Source organism: Vicia villosa, linkage group LG3, assembly GCF_029867415.1.
Source record: "Vicia villosa cultivar HV-30 ecotype Madison, WI linkage group LG3, Vvil1.0, whole genome shotgun sequence".
Taxonomy (NCBI): domain Eukaryota; kingdom Viridiplantae; phylum Streptophyta; class Magnoliopsida; order Fabales; family Fabaceae; genus Vicia; species Vicia villosa.
In genome coordinates this window covers 59,541,560-59,564,611 of record NC_081182.1, presented here as the reverse complement: position 1 = coordinate 59,564,611, position 23,052 = coordinate 59,541,560, and the positions used below count along the sequence as shown (strand labels likewise).

Genomic DNA, 23,052 nt, shown 5'->3' with positions numbered 1-23,052 from the left:
GACGACCTTGATTTGGCAACTATGACGTAGGCTTATGCCTGTTGGAATGCCTTTATTTATTGGCAATTGGCGATGGGGGCTGAAGCCCTGGGTACCACATGCATATTGCATATGCCGTGTCTCATTCATTTGATTTGTTGTGACGTTGTGTGAGATATTTTGATTTGATTTTTAAATTGATTTTGGTGAAAATTGTGAATTGAGATATATGATAACTTGAACCGTAATATACTATTTATCATGATTTCGTTTATATTGTTTGATATCTCACTTTTTACTTGTTTTCGTCGTTGCATTTATATTGGTAACGTGCAGGTGATGCTAGTGAGTGAAGATTTAGCCGCCGTGAGTCGAGTCGGTTGTTGCTTTGATACGTAGCACTCGGGGGGACAAACGATTGTTTTTGCTTCTTGTTTTGTTTGCTGAATTTTTAATGACTTTTGCTTTGATTTGTAACTTAAAGTTACTTTGTAAGGATGCTACGACGTTACTTTAATTTCGTGAAGTTTTGTGATTCCGCTGCAAGATAAATTTCATTTCTGGAAGTGATTTTAAGGATTAAGTTTAATATTATAATTTGTCTGTTTTAATTATATGTGCTATGTATCCATGATGAAGGCAAGTATGTCGTAAATGATTTTAAATAACGAAAGTGTGATATCCCAATTGTTTGTTTTCTTGAATTTTATACTCTGATTTTCTATATAAATTATCGGGTAGATTTGGGGTGTTACACTCTTCCTTAAAATAGGTCATCTTATATAAAATGCATATAATAGGGTTTGTATTGATCTGACAAGATACAAGTTCTCGGAAACATTTTACCACTTTGGAGTGTCCCACCTCAAAATCCAACTGATCGCATTATGTATATTAGGTGGCTTTCAAAATCATTACATTTTGTTTAAGTTTATTTGAAACTGGAATGCGCTATACCAAGGACATCATTGGAGTGGAAAATGCATTCAACAAAGGAAGCTGAAACTTGGCTAGGTCATTTTTTTGTATACATTTTAAAGTATATTTCAGTTTTCTAAATTTTAAACCTTTTTGTGTTTCATAACAAGTTATATTTCTATAATAGGATCTATGTGAACAGTTACGGGTGAATCCCGAAATACATTTCAGACGCGCCCTACTTTTTTTTTAAAATGCTAAAAAAACAAAGGGTTTATTCAGAAATACATTTCCAGACTCACCCCATTTTTCAGACGCACCCCAAGTTTTTAAAAAAAATGCTAACATGGGTTTATTCGGAAATACATTCCTGTATACATCTTTATTTTACTAAACGAAATAGGGGCATCCGGAAGTACATCTCTTGAATATCCTCTGAGGTAAGATTGGGTTTCTAAGGCCCATGTTGATCTAAAACTTATATAAATGCGGGTTTCACTATACTTGTTAGCACAAACGCACACATAATGTCTCAATATGCATATCTCTCTTTTGTCTACTTCAACGGTGAGAAGCCCCCTTTTGAATTTAGGTTTACAGAGATCACCCGTCTTGTCGATCTAAAACTAATACTAGAGAATCTATACCCAAACAATCGAATAGTTGTGAAACTCTATTATCATTCACCCTCAATTGACAACGAAGGGAAGTTACAGTTCAACAAGTTTGAGTTGAATACGAATGAAGGTTTAACTGTTATGTGGAGTACATTTCACTGTTACGAAACCAAAGGTCTGATCGAGGTGGATGCGAAGATTGCATAATCAACTGAAGATATTCTAAAGATGTTGAAACATCCTCAACCATCACTTGATGATGATATATAATGTTAGATTTACGTTAACGATTATCTATGTAATGTTACATTTTTAATATATGTCATAACAACGGTTGATGTTAATTTATGTTAGTTTTCGGCATTTGTTTCTACGTCTGTTTCTGATTTGTCAAGCACAGGAAATTACTGAAGTACAGTTCTGGATTTTCTAAAATTTTGGTATGTCCAAAAATTTATTTCTAGTCATGGCAACGGGGTGGGGCGAGGGCGGGTTTTACCACTCATGCCCCGCCTCCCTGTAGCAAACCCACCCCCACCTCCTTGTAGCATCACTGTCCCCGTCCGTGTAAATAAGAATCAGGTTTCCCCCGCACCCAATAAAGCTAGATTTCCCTGTTAATTTCATGGCGGGGGTGGGTGGGTCCAATTTTTTTGTCATACCTATGTATTTCCATATTTGAGGAACATTTTGAATGTTTCAAGAAGGTGCGGGAGCAATACTTAGGATGGAAAAAGTAAAAGTCATACAATTATTATTGTTTTTGAAAATTAAGTACTCAACCCTACCGACTAATTCGAAAAGATCAAACTCAGTGTCCACTTAAGATAAATTCATTTAAAGACAAGACAATTATACGAATGAACAAACCAAACATAAAAGATGGTTACTTCTTGCCTTTTAAATCACATGAAAACTAACAAGCCAGAAAGCCAAAATGATGTGTAAGACTCATTGAAGAAAAAATCAGACCGAGCCAAAAAGCTCAATTGTAACTCTCATTTGAGTTATTTGTTGGTTATTAAAAAAGAAGGCAATTTCTCTTTACACCTTTACACAATAGGACGCACCTCTAACAATCACATGAAAACCCAAGTATTGACTATTTATCATTTGCTTTATATCACTCAAGAAATTTTATTATTTTTATTTTATTATAATTTTATTATTACACCTCTCTTCTACTTAGTTTAGAATTTAATTACTATATCCACCATTAGTATATTATAATTATTTAAATATATTATTTAAAAAATTTAAATAAATCAACAGTTATGATTAATTGATAGAGTAATTTACGTCTTCAATTTATTTCAATTAATTTTTTTTTTAATTTTTTTAAATTAATAGTATACAAGAGTCGTTTATTTAACTAATTTATTTATTTTTATTCAATAGTTAAATAAGTATTTTACCATAATTAACTTCTTTTTTTTAAACAGAAAGCATCACGGAATCAAAACCTCTTTAATAATACTATATTCTTTATACTTTTGTTAAACTAAAATAATATTTATTAATAACAATTTAATAGAACAAACACGTTAAACTCAAAGTATTATTTAAAAAATATATATAAATTCTTCTCTTAACCTCAAAACTATACAAGTGCATATATTGATTAAAAAAATATTGTTTAAAAGTGATTTTAAAAAGATCAAGGGTTAATTAAAAAAAGCACGAATCAAAATATACTTTACTCTTAATTTGAACTAAGTATTTAGTATTTTAATATAAAATATAAAATATACATCGACAGTAATTAAAAAAATAAAAAACTGTAACTTCAAAGAGTATATTAATTTGAAATTATTACTAAAAGTAAAAGTAATATTAATAGAAAAAGAAAATAATTGAATATGGTAAGAATCAAAAAAGAAAAGAAAAGAAAAGGTGAAATGAGTTAAGACCGGTTGGGATTGGACGATGGTTAGAAGCAAATTCTCCCACTTTCCCCAAATTCCATCTTTCATCTTTTTCCGTTACCAAACAAACCATCCCTCCACCACCATCGCCATCACCGTCACCACCAATTCATGAACTCCGTAACGTTTCTTCGTTAATCTTCGTAGCTAGGTAGTTTTTCATCGCTCTCAATTTCTCTCTCTATATATTTGTTAATTTTCACATTAATTATTTTTTTATAATTGCGTGTATCATTTCCTTTCCTTGCTTGTACTGTTCATTTTTCACCACGCGCTTCAATTCAACGCTTCCAGATCCTTCTTTTCATTTTTTTTATATCGATCCGCTTTGTTTTTCATAAACCCTTCACTGAGTAAATTGCTGTATCAATTCTCGTTCTTCGTTTGTTAAGGTGATGATTATTTCTTTTATCTCTCTCTTCATTTATTATTCTTCGTAATTATTTGTTCTCTTGTGATTTTAGTTTTTTTGGGGGGTTTTGGGTTTTTTTGGGGTTTTTTTTTAATTTAATTCTACGCTGATAATTAAATTATACCAATCATTGTCCTTGATTGTTAGACTAATTAAATCATGATGATATTTGATCTTTTCTGGATGAATTACTGCATAATTAGTTTGATTGTTTAGAATTATCGATTCATGATTCGGGAGAAGTAATAATTCCGGTAGTTTTTGCCCAAACCATGAAGATTTTGAGGGCAAAACCGAATAATCCTAATTGTGTATAATCTGATGGCTGTGAGTCCTTAATTTTCGGTGTTTTGGATTTTGAATTTTGATTTGAAGTTTGATGTTTCAGGAATCTCGGAGTAAATAAAGCATTTATCATATTTGGAGGATATATATTTTACACATAATATCATGGAGGAAACAATGGCGGCAAGATATTGGTGTCACGCGTGTTCTCAAATAGTCAGTCCTATCATGGGAATGGAGATGAAATGTTCGGTTTGCCAGAGTGGATTTATTGAAGAAATGAGCAGTGCCACTGGTATCAATGACTTGCAAAATGTACCGGAAAATGATTTTGGATCGGATCGTTCTCCCTCCCTTTGGGCACCAATCTTGCTAGGCATGATGGGAAATCCGCGGCTTCGTCAGAGATTGAGACGGATGGAGCTTGAAGAGGATTATGATAGTGGGAATCACGATGGTGATAATGGTAATGGTGGTGTAGGACATTATGATCGAGAGCTCGAGTCTATCCTAAGAAGGAGGAGAAGAAGCTCTGCTACTATTCAGCAATTGCTCCAAGGCATAAGAGCTGGACTGACATCTGAGACGCATGAGAATATTGATAGGGATGACCGTGTTAGGGAAAGAGAAAGAGAGCATGTGATCTTGATTAATCCTTTTAATCAGACTATTATTGTTCAAGGTTCCTATGATTCGAACCGGGATCAAAGTGATAATAATAACCCCATTGGGTCTTTGGGTGACTATTTCGTAGGACCTGGTTTGGATCTATTGTTGCAACATTTGTCTGAGAATGACCCTAATAGATATGGAACTCCACCTGCACCGAAGGAAGCCGTTGAAGGTTTACCAACTGTGAAAATCAATGAGAACATGCAGTGTTCTGTCTGTTTGGATGATTTTGAAGTTGGTTCTGACGCTAAAGAGATGCCATGTAAACATAGGTTTCATAGTGCTTGTATCCTGCCCTGGCTGGAGCTGCATAGTTCTTGTCCGGTTTGCAGATCTCAATTGCGAGTGGATGATCCTAAGCAAAACTCTGATGTGTCAAGGAATAACAGAAATCAAAGGGAGAATGAAAATATTGGACATGCCAGTGCTGAAGGAGATAGTGAAGGGAGAAGTGCAAGCGGGGGTAGAAGATTCTCATTTCCATGGCCTTTCAATGGATTATTTTCATCATCATCATCATCATCTTCTAGTTCAAATGCAAATGGAAACAGTAGTCAACCAGAAAGAAACTGAGTATTCTTGCAGATCTGTTGTACATTTCATGTGCTGCATTGCTTTTGTACAGAGAAAACTACCGATTAAAAGATTCAACGTTGACATTATCGGTTATGATTTTTTTACCTCACTTTGTTTTTGCTAAATTTCCTGCTCCTTTGCTATATTTCCTTCAACTTTTACCAACCAACGAGGTTTGTGTATATTTATGGTTGGTTGTTTATTTCATGAATTTGTACTACATTGGTAAATATGCATATTTCTTAAGCCTTGCTTTCAAATTTTCTGCTTGTAAAGTAAAATTCTCTTGGCCGTGACTCAAGAATTGTATTGGTGTGGGGTCTGTTGTGATGTTTTATTTTGTTTGACTGAGTGTTTTTGAATTTAGACATTGGTCGAAAACCAAACTTTTTTTGATGAATATAAACTGTTGATCAAGGAAAAAAACAAGAACCTTGTGACTGTTGGAAAATTAGATACTAAAGTTTAGATAAAGAAGAGTGCATGGTGCATGAAAATTGAAACTTGTACTGAATGATAAGTGATTGGAAACGGAAGAAGTATTAACACGCACAGCCAAAGGACTCTAACGGGATGAAATCCATCTGACCAAACTAAACAATCTCTCCCGAATCAAATTTCCGTTGAGATTCCTTTTTGGGCCTAAGGGTATCATAATATGAGTGTTCTTCGTTTCAACCATGTGAATATTAACACCTTGAGGCACACCACTATTTCCACTCCACATGGTTCAAAAATGCTAACAAGATATCACATTTTTGTTTAGCTAATGGTAGGGATGACAATTAAATCCAATGGTGGAAGTCCTAATTACGAATATTTGTGACTTTAGGGAGTACAAAGATTTGTGTCTACAAGGTGTGAGTTTAGACATGAAAAGTTTTTGAAGCAACATGTGTGTGGATGGATATTATAGTACTGTCTTAACCCTACTTGTCATCCGTTACTAACTGTATTTTTTATGGTCACAACATAATCAAGATTTGAGAGTATGATTGATAGGGTTGGGTGTTTTAGTTGCTTAGTGATTGAAAGCCTAATTTGCATAGGAAAATGATCAATTGGTTTTATGACATAGATTGGTCCTGGATCAAGTGCTCTTAAAGGGTTTATGTGGCCAGCACCCATGTCAAAGGGACCAGCTACGTTGATGGATCCACCAGAAATTATACTGTTCGTTGTTGTTGTGTCCACACAGTACTTGCTGTTAGCAAAAGAACATACCAAAATAATAAAACTATATTATATTTGTGTGTGGGGTCTCACACCTAAATTTTTTTCCTATTTGCATGTGCTTTTGTTTTTTGGGTCACCTGGATCATGAGATCAGACCTAATGGCAGCCGGGGTCCAATTTGGATGAGATATTTGATAAGGCTGCAACACCTGCCACATGAGGGCATGCCAGTGATGTTCCCAAATGAAAATTCCATCTCGCAGAAGATTGACCAATGGATGATGATGAAGGAGGAGTTAAAGGAGGCCATGCTACTAAAATGTTTACTCCTGTAGCACTAATATCTTGCAGTTTACTATCCAAAAGTAAAGTAAAATTAAGTTTACATTTTTGTAAACAGGTTTGATATATTCACACTAAAATCCAACACCAAGCCAAAACCGTATCATCATTATACGGTGTAAATGTCATATGCAGTGTATAAATAATATTTCTCTTTTGTAAAATGTAAACGAGTGTGATTCTCATAAAGAGAGTAAGAGTGATTCAATCTTTCTACTTACCATTCTACAACTTAGGTATCGTCCATCTTCAATATTAGTGATTGATCTATATTTTATTCTACAAAAATTAAATTAGGTGATCAAAAGTCCATTATTATTATTATTATTATTATTATTATTATTATTATTATTATTATTCTTATTCTTATTATTATTATTATTATTATTATTATTATTATTATTATTATTATTATTATTATTATTATTATTATTATTATTATTATTATTATTATTATTATTATTATTATTATTATTATTATTATTATTATTATTATTATTATTATTATTATTATTATTATTATTATTATTATTATTATTATTATTATTATTATTATTATTATTATTATTATTATTATTATTATTATTATTATTATTATTATTATTATTATTATTATTATTATTATTATTATTATTATTATTATTATTATTATTATTATTATTATTATTATTATTATTATTATTATTATTATTATTATTATTATTATTATTATTATTATTATTATTATTATTATTATTATTATTATTATTATTATTATTATTATTATTATTATTATTATTATTATTATTATTATTATTATTATTATTATTATTATTATTATTATTATTATTATTATTATTATTATTATTATTATTATTATTATTATTATTATTATTATTATTATTATTATTATTATTATTATTATTATTATTATTATTATTATTATTATTATTATTATTATTATTATTATTATTATTATTATTATTATTATTATTATTATTATTATTATTATTATTATTATTATTATTATTATTATTATTATTATTATTATTATTATTATTATTATTATTATTATTATTATTATTATTATTATTATTATTATTATTATTATTATTATTATTATTATTATTATTATTATTATTATTATTATTATTATTATTATTATTATTATTATTATTATTATTATTATTATTATTATTATTATTATTATTATTATTATTATTATTATTATTATTATTATTATTATTATTATTATTATTATTATTATTATTATTATTATTATCATTATTATTATTATTATTATCATCATCATCATCATCATCATCATCATCATCATCATCATCGTATATAACATGTTTAAGCATCATCAAATAGATTACAACATCAGTTAATTATTTATAAAGAAATTTCTCAATTCACCCAATGTTTTTATTCTTTTTCGAAATGATCCTTAATCGAGAATTTTCTTCGGAGCATATCATGATACATTATTCAGAGAAACAAAAATCACAATTAAATTTGCAAATAAAAACACATTAAATAAAATAAATCACAGATAAATCTATTACTAATAATTTTAAAATATTAAAAAATATATTAAATTATTAAGTTTATTTGTTAAATTGATAAAACAAATATTTTAAATATATTCTAATATTTATATTTTATTATATATATTGAACACCAAAGAAACTACAATATTAAAAACGTTAACTTAGAGTATTTTAAATACTACAATTCAAAATTCTAGCCATCTTTATAAAAAAACAAAAAAAAAAACATGAATCAATATTATAAAAGAAAATTACCTAATTCAAATTTTTTTAAACAATAATAATATGAAGATTGGAATTTTGAATTCTAGTATTCAAAATATTTTAAGTTAGTTTTTGTAATTGTGATTACTTTTATGTTTAGTATAGATCATAATTTATAATTATAAAATATATTTTAAAAATAAGAAATTTGATAAATTTTAGGAGGGGAAGGGAGGGAAATTTTAAATTAAATAGGTTTGGTTCAAATTTTAGGAGGGAAGGGGAGCAAAATCCTTCCAAACCACATTTTTTGCGTCCCTCCAAATTGGGAGATTTGGAGTGGAGAGGAGAGAATTTGAATTTTAATATATAAAAAATTATTATATTTACTAAAATATCCTTAGTATAATTTTAGTATTTCAAAATTATTTATTTTCTTTCGTGTTACTGCTTCTCTTCTGTGTGATTTTTCTCGATTGTTTCCATTAATTTATTATGACTATTATCTACTTTCAAATTTTTTTCAATTTCTGTTAGTTAATATAAATCATAATTATTACATTATTTTTATAATTTTTAATATTTATTCATGTTCATTTTTTCTTCTAATTTTGATATTTATCCTGTTATATTTTCTTTTATATCAAGTTTTAAATCATTCACTTTATTTAATTTTTTTTATTCATTTTATTAAAAAAAATTATTAATTTTAATAATAACTTATTTTATGTATTTGTTTTGTTAGATGATTCATCATGATTTTAAAATTGTTATTAGCATATAGTTTCATTTGTGTCGGAGAGTTATAATCTGAATTAAGTGTTCTCAATTTATTAATGTTACGGTGAATTATAACATTAATTTTTCATATTTGAATATCATATCACTTATATAAAATCATAAGAATAAAAATATAAATTATTAATAAAACACCTCCCCTTTTTGAACCAAACATATTTTAATTAAAACCCCTCCATTTTCCTCCTCTCTCTTATTTTGACCAAACACTTATCTAATTAAAAAAAAATATCTCACCTCCCCTCCCCTCCCCTTCCCTCCATTAAAAACCCTCTCATCCCCTCCCCTCAATATCATTTGAACCAAACAAACCCTTAGAGTTTCTTAAGTAGTAGACATCAACTTTGTCATGTGTTTTCTATTATTTGCTTTTTGCTACGTTGTTTCACTTCCTTCATATCCATCTTCTCTCGTTACCTACCCATTTTGTATTTTAACTTTGTATTTTTACTACCTCTCATGTCCCAATCCCTAGCCTTATTCAAGTTATTATGCTCAATCATGTTAACCAACACTTTGCAATCCATCCTAATCTTGATTTATTTCGCCTTCATCAACTTTGCAAGCTTCACAACATCGAATATTATTTGACATTCAATTGTGACGGGGTTTTCATACCCTCTTTAATTCCAATTTTTAGAAGTTAAGGTTTCTTCGCTACTATTTAAGAACCAAGCTCTATAACTGTCAAAATGAGCTATCTCATATGGGTCGGTCTGCCCGGCCTGAAATATCATAGGGCTTGGGCCTTAAAATTATAGCCTATATTTTAGGGCTTTTTTAGCCCAGCCTTGAAAATCTCGCTACCCATTAGGGCTAGCCCATATGAGTCGTGGGTAGCTCATTAGGCCCGCATAATTCTAAATTTTAAAAAATATTAATATTTATATTGTCTTACTCCAAAATAGCACATTGATTTTTTTCACCTCACTAAATTTATCTCTATTTATTCAATCTTTCTCTTTTAAATATTATACACTAATATAATCAACATTCTTTCATCGTATTATATTAGTTTTTGTTTTATGTTAAATATTCAAGTATTATTTTATATAATTTAGACATATAATGTATTTAGAAATAAGAGATAATATTGTACTGAAAAATGTATTATGTTTAAAATAAATATTATGGAGTTTTCTTTTAATTTTTTTAAATAAAAAAACTCGTTTAGGATCGGGTAGTCCGAAGCACATCTAGGATCGGATAGCCCGAAGCCCGTCTAGGGTCGGATAACCCGAAGCTCATTCAGGACCGGGCTCGGGTAGTTATTCTCAACCCAATATTATACAGGGCCTTTTTGACCCAGTCCTAAAAAACCCAGGACCGTCCATTTATGACCGGGTAGTCCATTATGTTTTCTACAATACTATTTAAGAACCAAACACCAATTTTATATTCCCCTTTTATGGTCAAATTCGCGATGGTGTTGATGATGATCTTATTATTTTTCCAGGTAATTTCATTTGTCCTCATCTTGTTGCTTTGCATGTTTCTTTTTCTTTTGCTTTGATTCTTTATTCTATTTCTCTGATTGATTGTACCTTGTTGGTTTTACCCTTTATATCCTTTTCCAACTTATGAATGTTGCTATCTGAGTTTTGCATTTTGGGTTCATTAATGATTTTGAGGTTTTTTTGGATCCACCCGAGTAATCTCGAGCCCATTACATTTGTTTTCATATGATTTTCTCTGATTTGCTGGTACTACTACTAATACTTGTTGTCCTTTCTTGCATCATCAAGATTTTGCATGTAATCTTTTTGGACTTTGTATATTGAGGTCGTTGTTATTTTTGAGATCGTTAGACTTTTCCCAAGTATTCTCAATCTTTTTCCTTATTTTGTTAGTTTGATTTTTTCCGATATTTGTGTATTTACTTCCTTCATTAACATTGTTCATTTCTTTTGCAAAGTTTGACCTTTGTTCTGCTTCATCATTATATTCTTAGTGTTCTTCTCAAGATTTAGACTATTGAACTTGTTTTAACTTTCTTCTTAGTACAAGGTATCCTTCCTTGTTACTTAGCTAAAATTGTGGTTTCCTTCTTGCATGAAACTCTTGTTAACTTTGTCATCCTTAACCTCTTTGTTTCTAATATTTTGTAGGTTCTTGGTAATCCTTCCATTGCTGTAAAGATCGGTGTGACTTCCCTTTATAAGGTCTATTTTCTATTTTCCCTTCTTTTTTTGTGATCTTATTCCTTTCATCTCTTTGGTCATTGATGTTAACACCTTCTTTAAAAAAAATCTCCTATGTTATTTTCCTGAATCTAACAAGGAATTATGTTATTGACCTCATACCAGGCAATAGTATTTTATGTTCCGGATTTTTTTTTTATGATTCTTCTTTTCCTGAAAGATGTCGGTATTGTAAAATTCTCTTCTCTTGTTTATATCCAAAGTCGGTCTAATTAATTCGGAGATCCTGCTCTAATTTAAAAATAGACTAAATTAAATAATACATAGAATTTTATTAATTAAAAATAACGCACTAAAAATATAATTATATATTAATTAAATAAAACACAAAAATTATTTAAACTATAAACAATATTTCACACAATTTAAAATTTTTAATTACTTAAAAAGAATCTTTCACCTAACACTTTTTAAAACAAATAGAATCAATTTAGTCATTAATTTAGATATTTACAATATTTAAACAGAATCAATTTAAAATGTTAAACCAACTAATACTGTTTGTTAAAGCCACCTATCAATTTCACTACAAAGTAGAATATGAATTAATGTCACCTATCAATTTCACTACAAATTAGAATATGAATTAATGCCACCTATCAATTTCACTACAAAGCAGAATTAAAGTTAATGCCACCTATCAATTTCATTACAAAGTAGAATTTAAATTATTATTTGTTGCAATATACCTTATTGTGAAGCCTACAACTATTAAAAAGAAATCAATTGAAGCAACAAATGGAATAAAATTAAAAATTCAGGAAACCGTTATATATAGCTTTAGAATCCAGGGCCCAACTACACTTATTTCAGTGTGTTTCATTTTTGACATATAGCATGAAATAAGGCAGAAGAAACGATTTCCATTTTAAATTTTTTGATTTTTTTAGAACATTTTTTATTCAATAATAAATTATAAGTGACCTCTCAAGATTTGGAGCCCAGTGCCATTGAACTTGTTGCAACTGGAAAGGGTCGACACTGTTTATATCAGTGTACTGTACTCCTTACCGAGGTTAGTTCTTATTTTTCTATTTTCTTTTTGTTGGTCAATGTCTCTTCATGTGTCTTCTTTATTCTTATCTTCTTTTTGGGATTGAATTGCATTTTTGTGGTCCGATCCGCTCTCGCGTACAGATAAAAACAAGTAATTTTAAAAATTATAAATAGTAAAAATGGCTTGAGTTGTATTATAAGGATTCTTGTATTATTATTAACCTACTGAAATTGCTTTGTGGGGTTTATGGTTTAAGGATCGATTTAGAAAATCGTGCAAATAAGTGATTATTAAAATAAGCTAAAAATTTAATCTATTGATTCGGTTCCTACCTATTTTCAGTTAATGTAATTCCAATCTCCTGAGCGGAATTCCTATTTGATTACAAATTCATTGACAAGCACAAATGGTATTGGGTGATGAAAAATAATCTTATCCGGATTTAGCAAATGGATTTATGCTCTCGCGAATTAAGCAAACACGAATTAATCAAACACGATAACTAATTAAGCAAACGCTGACATGATTATAGTCAAGGATCATACAAAAATCGAAATAAATCAAACTACTCCATGAAATTTGGATTAAGCAAGCAAGAATCATAGAATAAAATTGAAAGGAATAAAAATTGAATGGAAATTATTATAACCTCAAGGTGTCAAAACCTGAATTCAGCAAATCATCAAATGAAATTAGTTCTCCATGGATTTTCGTACAAAGCTTCCGAAATAATTTGTGAACAGTAAAATTCGAAGAAGGTGAACAGTAAATACGACCCCTGGGTATAGGAAAACATATGATTTTGGGTTCTAACTCAACCGGGCCGAAAAACATAACAAACCCGGCCCAAAGCTAATTATTTCCTAATTCTGGAACTTCAACGAATTATTCGAGGCTTCTACTGTCCGAATCAACTTTTGACTTCAACATGAAACTTGTAGCCATTTCTCTTAGCTTTCCAACACATATCAGAATGCGCAAAACGGCATCTCGTAGCTCCAGTTATGATTTTATAGTAAAAAATACTTATGCTAAAAATAAAATACGAAAAAATAAAATAGTAAAATAAAAAAAATAGGAAAATACCTAAGTACAATCATAAAAGAATGTGCACCAAAGTGGACTGATCATGGACTCTGAATAATGTCCTTTGGGTTTTAGTTTGACTATTATCATGATTCTCATGTTTTTTAACTTCAGTATTGTTAATATACTCGGCATAATTAATTACTTCCTCAATGAGGATCTTTTTATCTTCAAAAATATTAGTATATTCCTAGTCCACCGCATATTATAAAGAGTGTTCATCACCCTCTTCTTTATAGTTTTCTTATTTTTAGCTCAATTAGCTTCCTGTGTCCAATCTATTATACCCTCGTATTGCTCTCTCACTCTCTCTATTTACGTTGATAGTAGACCCAAACTAGACTTTTTTAGACCATTTACGTTGATAGTAGACCCAAACTAGACTTTTTTTAGACCAGTTGGATACCTTGAAAATGTGATCTAAAGTCTCCTCATGCTTGAGACATATAGGGTGGAAATAGGGAAATTAAACCCTCTTTTAACTAGTTAACTTCTATCTGGAATAGCCTTATTAAGGATTTTCCGTACTAGAGCCTGAATTCTAGGTTGACCTTTAATGTTCCAAAATTTGATTTTCTATAGGGAAATTTTTTTTACCCACCTCCTAACCTCTTTAGTCACTTCTGGCGAATTTACCAAAATACCTTTTGTTTCGGAAATACATTTCCGAAAACGTACTTTTATTGAAAAAAAAGTGTTTTCGGAAATGCACTTCCGAAAACACGAAAAAAAAAAGGTGTTTTCGAAGATGCATTTCCGAAAACACCCTTTTTTGAGTTTTCGGAGATGCATTTCCGAAAACACCCCTTTTTGGGAGAGGGGTGTCTTTGGAGATGCATATCCGAAATATTCCAAGACCAATTTTTGGGAGAGGGGTGTCTTCGGAGATGTATATCCGAAACATTCCAAGACCAATTGGTCTTGGAATGTTTCGGATATACACTTCCGAAACAATTCAATAATTATTAAAAAATTAAAATCAAGGTGAATCAATACAATTAATATGTATAAAATCAAGGTGAATCAATAAAATGAAGGTGAATCAATAAAATGAAGGTGAATCAATAAAATCAAGGTGAATCGAAATTTCCTAAACAATTTTAAAGTTAAAAATTATTTTTAACTAACTTATATAAATCAAAAATATTTTAATTTCATAAGTAAATTTTGAATTATATAGAGTTAAATATAAAATTTATTCATTAAATAAAATTAAGACAAAATCTTTTTTTAATTTTTTTAAACTAAATAAAAAATTATAACTCATTTTTAATTATGAATCAGAATAGAAATATATAAATATATAATAATAATTATTAATTTTGTAAATGAAATATATAAATATATAATAATTATTATAAATTAAAACACTTATTTTTTTAATTTTTATAATTATTATATAAATATATAAATATATTTATAATTAATATATAATAATTATTATATAAATATATAAATATATAATAATTATTATAATTACTTTATAAATATATAAATTAAAACACTCATTTTTTTAATTTTTTTTTGTAAATATATAATAATTATTATAAATATATAAATAAAAAATTATAACTCATTTTGTAAGTGAAATTATTTTAATTTTTTTAATTAAAATTATTTTAAATTTTAAAATATGAATCAGAATATAAATATATAATAATTATTATTCATAACTAATAAATTATATCAAAATATATAATTATTATTATGCATTACTCGTAAATTATATCAAATTTATGATATGTGAATTAATTAATATCCTAAAATTAATTTTGGGGATTTTTTTTTTTTTTTCGGAGATGTATCTCCGAATTAATCAAAATCTCAATTTTTGGGATTTTTTCGGAAATGCACTTCCGAAGTCTGGAATAATTTAGAAAAAAAAAAATTTGGGAAATGCATTTCCGAACCGGGGTAAAGTGGGGTTTTCGCTGGGGTGATCCCCATAGGGAGGTGGGTAAAGAAAAAACCTTTCTCTAGATAGTTTGAAGTTTCCTGATCATCTTTGATCTCATGATTGAGTAACCAGTGATAACTTGTTTTAACTGAGCAATTCCCTTTAGTATTATTAGTCATCATATTATAGTATCTTCATCTTCTTGATTGCCAATAAGGATTTGAATAATTTTGTCGCTATCATAAGGGACGAAAGTCTTCTATATTATAATGTAGATGACAACTTATAAAACATGGATGCTTCATTCATGTGTGTCTCCTTATAACGATTCAAGTGTCTTGATGTCAAGTTTTCATACATATCTCATTCTCATTTTATCCCTCTCAATCGTCTTAAATATTTGAGGTTTTGAGAAAGATACTCTAGCTACATTCATGGTGGAGAATAAATTGATATCCACTACCATCTCTACTAACCTCTTATCGGTCAACTTAAACTTGTCCTCCTTGATGGCCTTCTAAATAGTCCTTTAAAAAGTAACACAGCTTGTTGGTGTATAGTTGTAGGAATTTTAAAATTTAGAAAAAACCTATTTTCACAACAACTAATTAAATTAAAATAATTTTTTATTACAAAATCGTCAACAGCAGGATTCGAACCTGCGCAGGCATAGCCCAACAGATTTCGAGTCTGTCTGCTTAACCACTCGGACATATTGACGAATATGTTTAGAAACAAATAATTATAAAATAGATTTTTTAATTATTTTGAATAAATTACTAAGTCAAAATAATTTTTTAGCCTCTTATCTTTACCATTTGATCAATTGCTTCTTATTTTATGTTACGAGACTAATTAATTAATATAAAAAATTATTTAAATATTTATTAATTCATTCAAATAATAAATGAATGTTAATTATAGTAGGATTCAAACCTTCACAAGAATTGCACAACGAAATTTTGAGTATGTCTCTTTAACCACTAAGACATATAGACACATTTGTTTTTGAAGCACAATTTGTGAGTTTTCTAAACATGTCTTTTTCTCTTCTATTATGTCCTATCGTGTCTCGTCCGATTTGGATATCTATTCTTGGCTTCTGGTTGTGTTGTCCTGTGGGGATCCTCTGTGTATTCAACTGATTTGTACCATGGCTGCCCAAATTTGGAGTTCCCAAAACCTTCTTTGCTTCCAACAGAAGAGTACACCCATGTAAAGTGGTTGCGGACGCCTTTGACCGTGTGTGTGAGTTTAACAAAGGAAATCCAAGGCTAGGCCTCAAAAAACACTCTACGTTGTCGCCAGAAACGGAGACAATCCCAGATTACTGCCAATTGGTGCAGGTTGATGCTGGAGTTTTTAGTGAAGGTTTTGTTTCTTTTGTCTGCACTCTTAAGAGTCCCAGCTTGAAGATTAATCAAGCAGCAAGCAAGAAGGAGATCATGTCGGTCGAACCGGTGGTGGTGGAAATTCTTGCAATCAGATGGGGCCTCCAGTTGGCAAAAGAATTGAAGTTGTAATGCATTTTAATCCAATCCGATGTTCTTTCTGATGTTGATTGTATAAATGGCATAGTGATAGATGCGGTCTTGGATCCTATTGCGCCGGACTGTCGGTTACTCCTAGTTTTAATTTTGCTTCTGTCATGCTTATGTCATGTTTATAGTGGCGAAGCTAGGAATTTTAGGTTGTCAGGACAAAAAATTTACACCATTGATTATTCATCTGTTTTAATTTTCACACCCTATCTTTACTAATTTTCCCTTGGTTTTGTCTAAAAGTCGACTATTAAGTTGGGGGAAATACAAAGAAAATAAGGGTTGAACCCGGGCACGTTCCCGGGCTAGCTGGGCCATGGAACCGCCCCTATATATATATATATATATATCATCTCCTAAAGTAGGATCCTTAGCCGCCTTTTATTTTCAATGTTCGCCCATTTATTGTTACGAGCGTCCTTTGACTAGATGGTCACCCATCTGCGAAAATGTGAGGAAAATGAAGTTAGAGTACATGCACCAACTATGTAACATGTAGATCCGTAAGAGCTAATAATTGAACTCGATAATGATCAACACTTCTGTATGGACTTGATTGTATCGACATTTTTGTATAAAGTAGATTGCTCTGACACTTTTGTATGTTTGAGATTGCACTGAAACATTTGTATGGACTACATTACTTTGAAAGTTATATAAATATGCTCGAAGTGTTGTTAGAAAATCAGTAAAAAAATTGAATCAATATTTTTATTCTTCATTGCTTTACTTTAACAATATGACTCCTCCATTTGATTTTATGGCAGCTCAAAACACCATCCTCGTAGATCTGAAGTACAAACTCGATAATCTCTTAAATCATAATGACAATCAAAGAGTTATTAAGATAGATTATTGTTCCACCATGATTAACGTTGTCAGAAAGATATGATTTAATAAGTTTGAGCTTAAGACTGAGGAAGATGTAAGAGCAATGTGGAGTACATTTCATCATTGCAAAAATAATGGTTTTATCAAGGTGGATGTAATACTTAAAAGATCAACGGCAATATTCTAAAAATGATGAAATGTTCCAACAGAATCGTTGATAATGCGATGTTATTTTAGATTTATGTCAAGATATGTTATGTCTCACTAAAAATAAGTAAATAAATAAAAGTCTACCATATTTTACAAAAATTCAGTGTCATCTCATCCTTATCAATTAATTCGTATATTTTGGTGTCACGTCTAACCATATATCACAATTTTCTAAATTTTTAATGTGTGCATTGCATTTATACCGGGTTTTATTTTAAATCTAATACAATCTCGTGCATTTCTATCGGGTTTTATAAAACCTAGTGTCCCTCCACCCCACATATTTCACTGAATTTATCTAAAGGATGAATTAAGAAGACACGTTAATGGTTCAGAAAAAGGATAGGAGGAAGACATGTTTCTAAAATTTATTTAATAAAGTGATATCACTAGACTCTAGCAGACTTGACATTTGAGATGCGGATCGAAACTATAATTACTACTGTCGAATTAAGATACAAGAAGCAAAAGAAGTGTTGAAAAGTATGAGTAATAGTAAAGCAGTTGGGTCAGACATCATACATGTTGAAGTGTGGAAACGTCATGGAGATGGAGGCATTGAGTGGCTCACCAAACTCTTTAACAAAATTTGAGATCAAAGAAAATTCCTGGTGAATAAAAAAAACACATTAGTTTCAATCTATAAGAACAATGCGGTATACGAAATTGTGAAAATTATAGAGGATTAAACTTATGAGTCATACATGAAGTTACAAGAAAGAGTGATTAAATGGAGACTAAGAAAAGAAACTAAAATCACTAAAAATCAATTTGGTTTTATGTCTGAGAGGTCGACCATGGAAGCAATTTATCTACTACGACGTATGATGGAGCAGTATCGGATAGACCAACACGACTTACACTTATTTTTTGTTGACTTGGAGAAGGCCTTGAGTGTCTAGAGATATTTTGTTGAAAGCCTTGAAAAAAAGGGTTAGGATTGCCTATATTTGAATCATCCAAGATATGTATGAAGTGGTATAGGCTAGTGTACAGACACAGGATGAAAAGATGACTAATTTTCTCATTACAAAAGGATTGTACCAAGGTTCAATCCTAAGTCCTTAGCTTTATACTTTTATTTTGAATGTACTCACAAAACACGTCCAAAAGAACTAAAACAAAAATATTTTCTTTTGTATATGATATAGTCTTGCTTAGAGAGTTGAAAGAGAATTCAAATGAGAGGTTTGAGACTTGGAGACGAACCTTAGAAATGCATGACTTTCACCTAGCAGAAGTAAGACAGAGTATATAGAATGTGAATTCAAAAAAAAGAAGTGCTTTTAACTTAAAGATGAAAGTTGAAGAACATATCATTCCACGAGTCACACAGTTTAAATATCTTAGGTCTACAATACAAAATGACGAAGACATAAAAAGGGGTTTAAACTATCGAATTCAAACTAGGTGGTTGAAATGAAGTGTCTCATGAATTTTATGTAACAATAATTTTGCTTAAGCTAAAGAATTTTTTTTTTGACAAACAACGATATCACCTGCAATATTGTACGAGATAGAATGTTGGTCGATCAATAGTCAACACAAAAATAAAATAAGTATGGGAAATGTTAACTAGTGCCCTTAGGGCACTCTTTAAGAGATTAAAGTGGTAAGCTTTTTTGAAAATGCACGCATTCAATGCATTGAAAATGCATTGGAAATTGAAATGTTGACTTTTATAAAGAATATTTTCTTTATTTAGTATGCTTAAAGAGTGTCCTGAGGACACTGGTTAGCAAGACCCAATAAATATAGCCGAAATGATGAGATTATATTAAATGTGTGATAAGACTAGCCGAGACAAAGATATAAGAGAAACCATTTTTTAAAAATCTCGTGAATAACAAATTGGATAAAAACATGATATTTAATAAAATGTTATGGCAAAATTTGATCTGTGTAGCAATCCTCATTCATTTGAATAAGTTTTGATTGTCATCAAAAGGACTGGTCAAAGAAAATGGTTAAAAAATGAGCCTTGTTATAATAATTAATTATTATTATTACTATTTTGAAATATATTGTAAATAGTGAAAATCTTTTATCTACAAAATTGTCAACTTAGCATAGTAACTTAAACTATTTCATCTACCATCACAATGTTATAAATAGCACACTATGAGTTCAATGTAAAATGCAACATTTATCCAAGTGAAATAAGTTACTACCACACTCTCTTCTACATCTCTACTTCTATAGTTTGATCCTAATATTTGTTTTTTTTAACACGTTATCAGCACGATCGTTCTATCAGAAGTTTCCAGTATACTAGGTATATATTCTATATTTACCTCTTTAATCTTATTAATATTTTCATCTGCCCCGGTTATAGAAAACTGGCAACCTGTCAAGTGATTTATAACTAGAGTGGCTATTATCATTATCGTTATTATTTTACTCATTGTTATAGAAAACGGGCAACTTATCAAGTGCTCTATAATAGGTCTGACTATTTTTATTATAAATTTTGTATGGAGGTATAAAACCCCATATGCAATTACTAACATTTATATTTATGTTGTTACTAACTTTTATATTTAGTGGAGGTTTAAAAACCACCATATGTTGTTACTAACTTTTATATTTAGTGGAGGTTTAAAAACCACCATATGATGTTACTAACTTTTATATTTAGTGGAGGTTTAAAAACCACCATATGTTGTTACTAACTTTTATATTTAGTGGAGGTTTAAAAACCACCATATGTTGTTACTAACTTTTATATTTAGTGGAGGTTTATAACCCCATTTGCAGTTACTAACTTTTATATTTAATGGAAGTTTGAGACTCCTAATACAAATATTCTTTTATATTCAGTGGAGGTCTAAAAACCTCATACGCATATTCTAATTTTTTTTATGTGTTCATTTACCTTATATGTCATAGATTATAATTATCTCTAACACTTATAATTACTAGATGATATTTAATACACTTAAAATTTGACTAAATATTTTTTTTATCACACTTAACTTTTTTTTTCCTTTCTCCCAACGGTAATATAACGGCCATTTTTTTCAAAATTACCTCTATAAATACTTCTACTTCTTTCATAACTTTCACACCATTCTCAAACTATCTATCCATATTTTTCAAATGGCTAAAATTCTTATTTTGTTCATTACTCTACGTGTAATTATGTTGTTTGTTGTCAGTATTATCAAGCGTGAAGAATTAGGTAATGATTTTATAGCTTTAATCATAATTATCGTCTTACCATTACTGATCTTAACTTGGTTTGTCATTAGAGGTTTTTGAATAATATGTAGTTATGAATTTTGTAACTGAATAAATTGATATTTCTTTTGATTTTAAATATTGATTATGTTCATCTGAATTATAGATATAACCATGTCAAATCTTAAGCATCAATTCAAAATTCTAAACATAACTGGGGACAACTTCATAACCTGGAACAACAATTTAATAGAGTACCTTACATGTGAGGGACTTAACAAAATTCTTGAAGGAGAGAATTCTGGAAAATCGACAGACGATCCAGATGAAATGGAAAAGAGAAAGTAAAAAGTAAATAGAATAATCAAGCATCATCTTGATGATGGATTGCAAACAGAATATTCAAATGCTAAAGATCTCAAGATTTTATGGGACAAAATTAAAGTAAGATTTGGACATCAGAAGAAAGTCATGTTACCCTCGTTAGTGGATCAGTGGAACAAGTTAAGGTTCCAAGATTATAAAACTATCATTGCGTATAATTCTGCTATGCACCAAATTATATCACAACTAGAATTTTGTGGCAAAATTATAACTGAAAAAAGAAAAGTTAGAAAAAACTTTTTCGACTTTCCATGCATCTCAGGTATTATTGCAACAATAATATAGAATGAGGAAATATATTGAGTATTCTGATTTAGTTGCAGCCCTTCTAGTGGCAGAACAAAATAACGAGCTCCTAATAAAAAACCACCAGGCACGACCCACAGGAACAATGCCATATCCTGAAACTAATGCCACGGCCTTTAATCGTGGGCGCGGTGGATTTAATCGTCTTGAGAGACGTGGTGGTCATGTTCGTTTTGATGGTAATAATGGTCATGCTTGTTTTGATGGTCACAATCAAGGAGCATATCATGGTCGAAACCATTTTCGTGGTAGAGGACGTGGAAGAGTTCATGTGAATAGTTATAGATCCCACAGATATGACCAAAATAATTGGAATCACAAAGGAAAGGGTAAGTATATCCAAGAAGGTCCTTCAAGGAATTATGAGGATATATGTTACAGATGCGGAAAGAAAGGCTATTGGTCTAAGGTGTGTAGAACACCAGAACATTTGTGTAAAAGACAAATGGCATATGTTGAAGAAAAGGGAAAAGAAGTGAATTTTAATGAGATTGAACCCAGAAATGATAATACCTATTTGAAACTGCTGACTTTGTTGGAGATGAAACAGATTAAGTAACTTTTTAAAATATGTATTTGAATAATGTTTGGTGTGCTTGTTTTTATATTTGAAATATGTATCTACTTAACAATTTGTATGTTGTTAAAGTGTATCTTAAGTTTGTATGAAATAATAATGTGAAATATGTTGTTAATTTACTGTATGTAATCTTATTTTTATTTTTAAAAAGGTTAGACATGGAACATGTCAAAGATATTTGCATTCCGGACAGTGGAACTACACACACAATCCTCAAAAGTAATAAATATTTTACTGAAATAAATCCCACTAAAGGTATCAGAAATACAATCTCAGGTCCTGCAGATTTAATTGAAGGAACAGGTAATGCTATGTGCATATTACCAAATGGGAAAAAATTTGTCATTAATAATGCTTTATACTTTCCAAAGTCAAAGAGAAATTTGTTGAGTTTTAATGACAT

General features: G+C 29.7%; 2 protein-coding genes, 1 long non-coding RNA gene and 1 other non-coding gene across 5 annotated transcripts; 3 read left to right on the top strand and 1 right to left on the bottom strand.

Annotated features, from left to right (window-relative positions):
• The first annotated feature begins 3,387 nt into the window (after positions 1–3,387).
• On the top strand, positions 3,388–5,644 carry LOC131661605 (E3 ubiquitin-protein ligase SIRP1-like). 2 transcript variants are annotated; one of them, XM_058931197.1, is made up of 2 exons: positions 3,388–3,590; positions 4,240–5,644. In XM_058931197.1, exon 2 carries the CDS (start codon positions 4,302–4,304, stop codon positions 5,379–5,381), a length of 1,080 nt encoding a protein of 359 aa, XP_058787180.1. In that variant the 5' UTR covers positions 3,388–3,590; positions 4,240–4,301; the 3' UTR covers positions 5,382–5,644. The 2 variants fall into 2 exon arrangements, with proteins under 2 accessions (XP_058787180.1, XP_058787182.1); XM_058931199.1 differs by having other exon boundaries at positions 3,388–3,831.
• Positions 5,645–10,735: 5,091 nt separating this feature from the next.
• Positions 10,736–18,339, top strand: LOC131661604 (uncharacterized). Its single transcript, XR_009301198.1, has 3 exons — positions 10,736–10,892; positions 11,545–11,598; positions 17,926–18,339. It is a non-coding gene; the product is annotated as an uncharacterized LOC131661604 (long non-coding RNA).
• TRNAS-CGA (transfer RNA serine (anticodon CGA)) lies at positions 16,256–16,337 on the bottom strand. Its single transcript has one exon. It is a non-coding gene; the product is annotated as a tRNA-Ser (tRNA).
• Positions 18,340–22,049: 3,710 nt separating the features above from the next.
• On the top strand, positions 22,050–22,628 carry LOC131658159 (uncharacterized). Its single transcript, XM_058927488.1, has one exon. It carries the CDS (start codon positions 22,050–22,052, stop codon positions 22,626–22,628), a length of 579 nt encoding a protein of 192 aa, XP_058783471.1.
• Positions 22,629–23,052: the final 424 nt, after the last annotated feature.

Bases quoted from the DNA above. Each gene is read 5' to 3' on its own strand.
- LOC131661605 (XM_058931197.1), top strand. From the start codon at position 4,302: ATGGAGGAAACAATGGCGGCAAGATATTGGTGTCACGCGTGTTCTCAA.
- LOC131658159 (XM_058927488.1), top strand. From the start codon at position 22,050: ATGAGGAAATATATTGAGTATTCTGATTTAGTTGCAGCCCTTCTAGTG.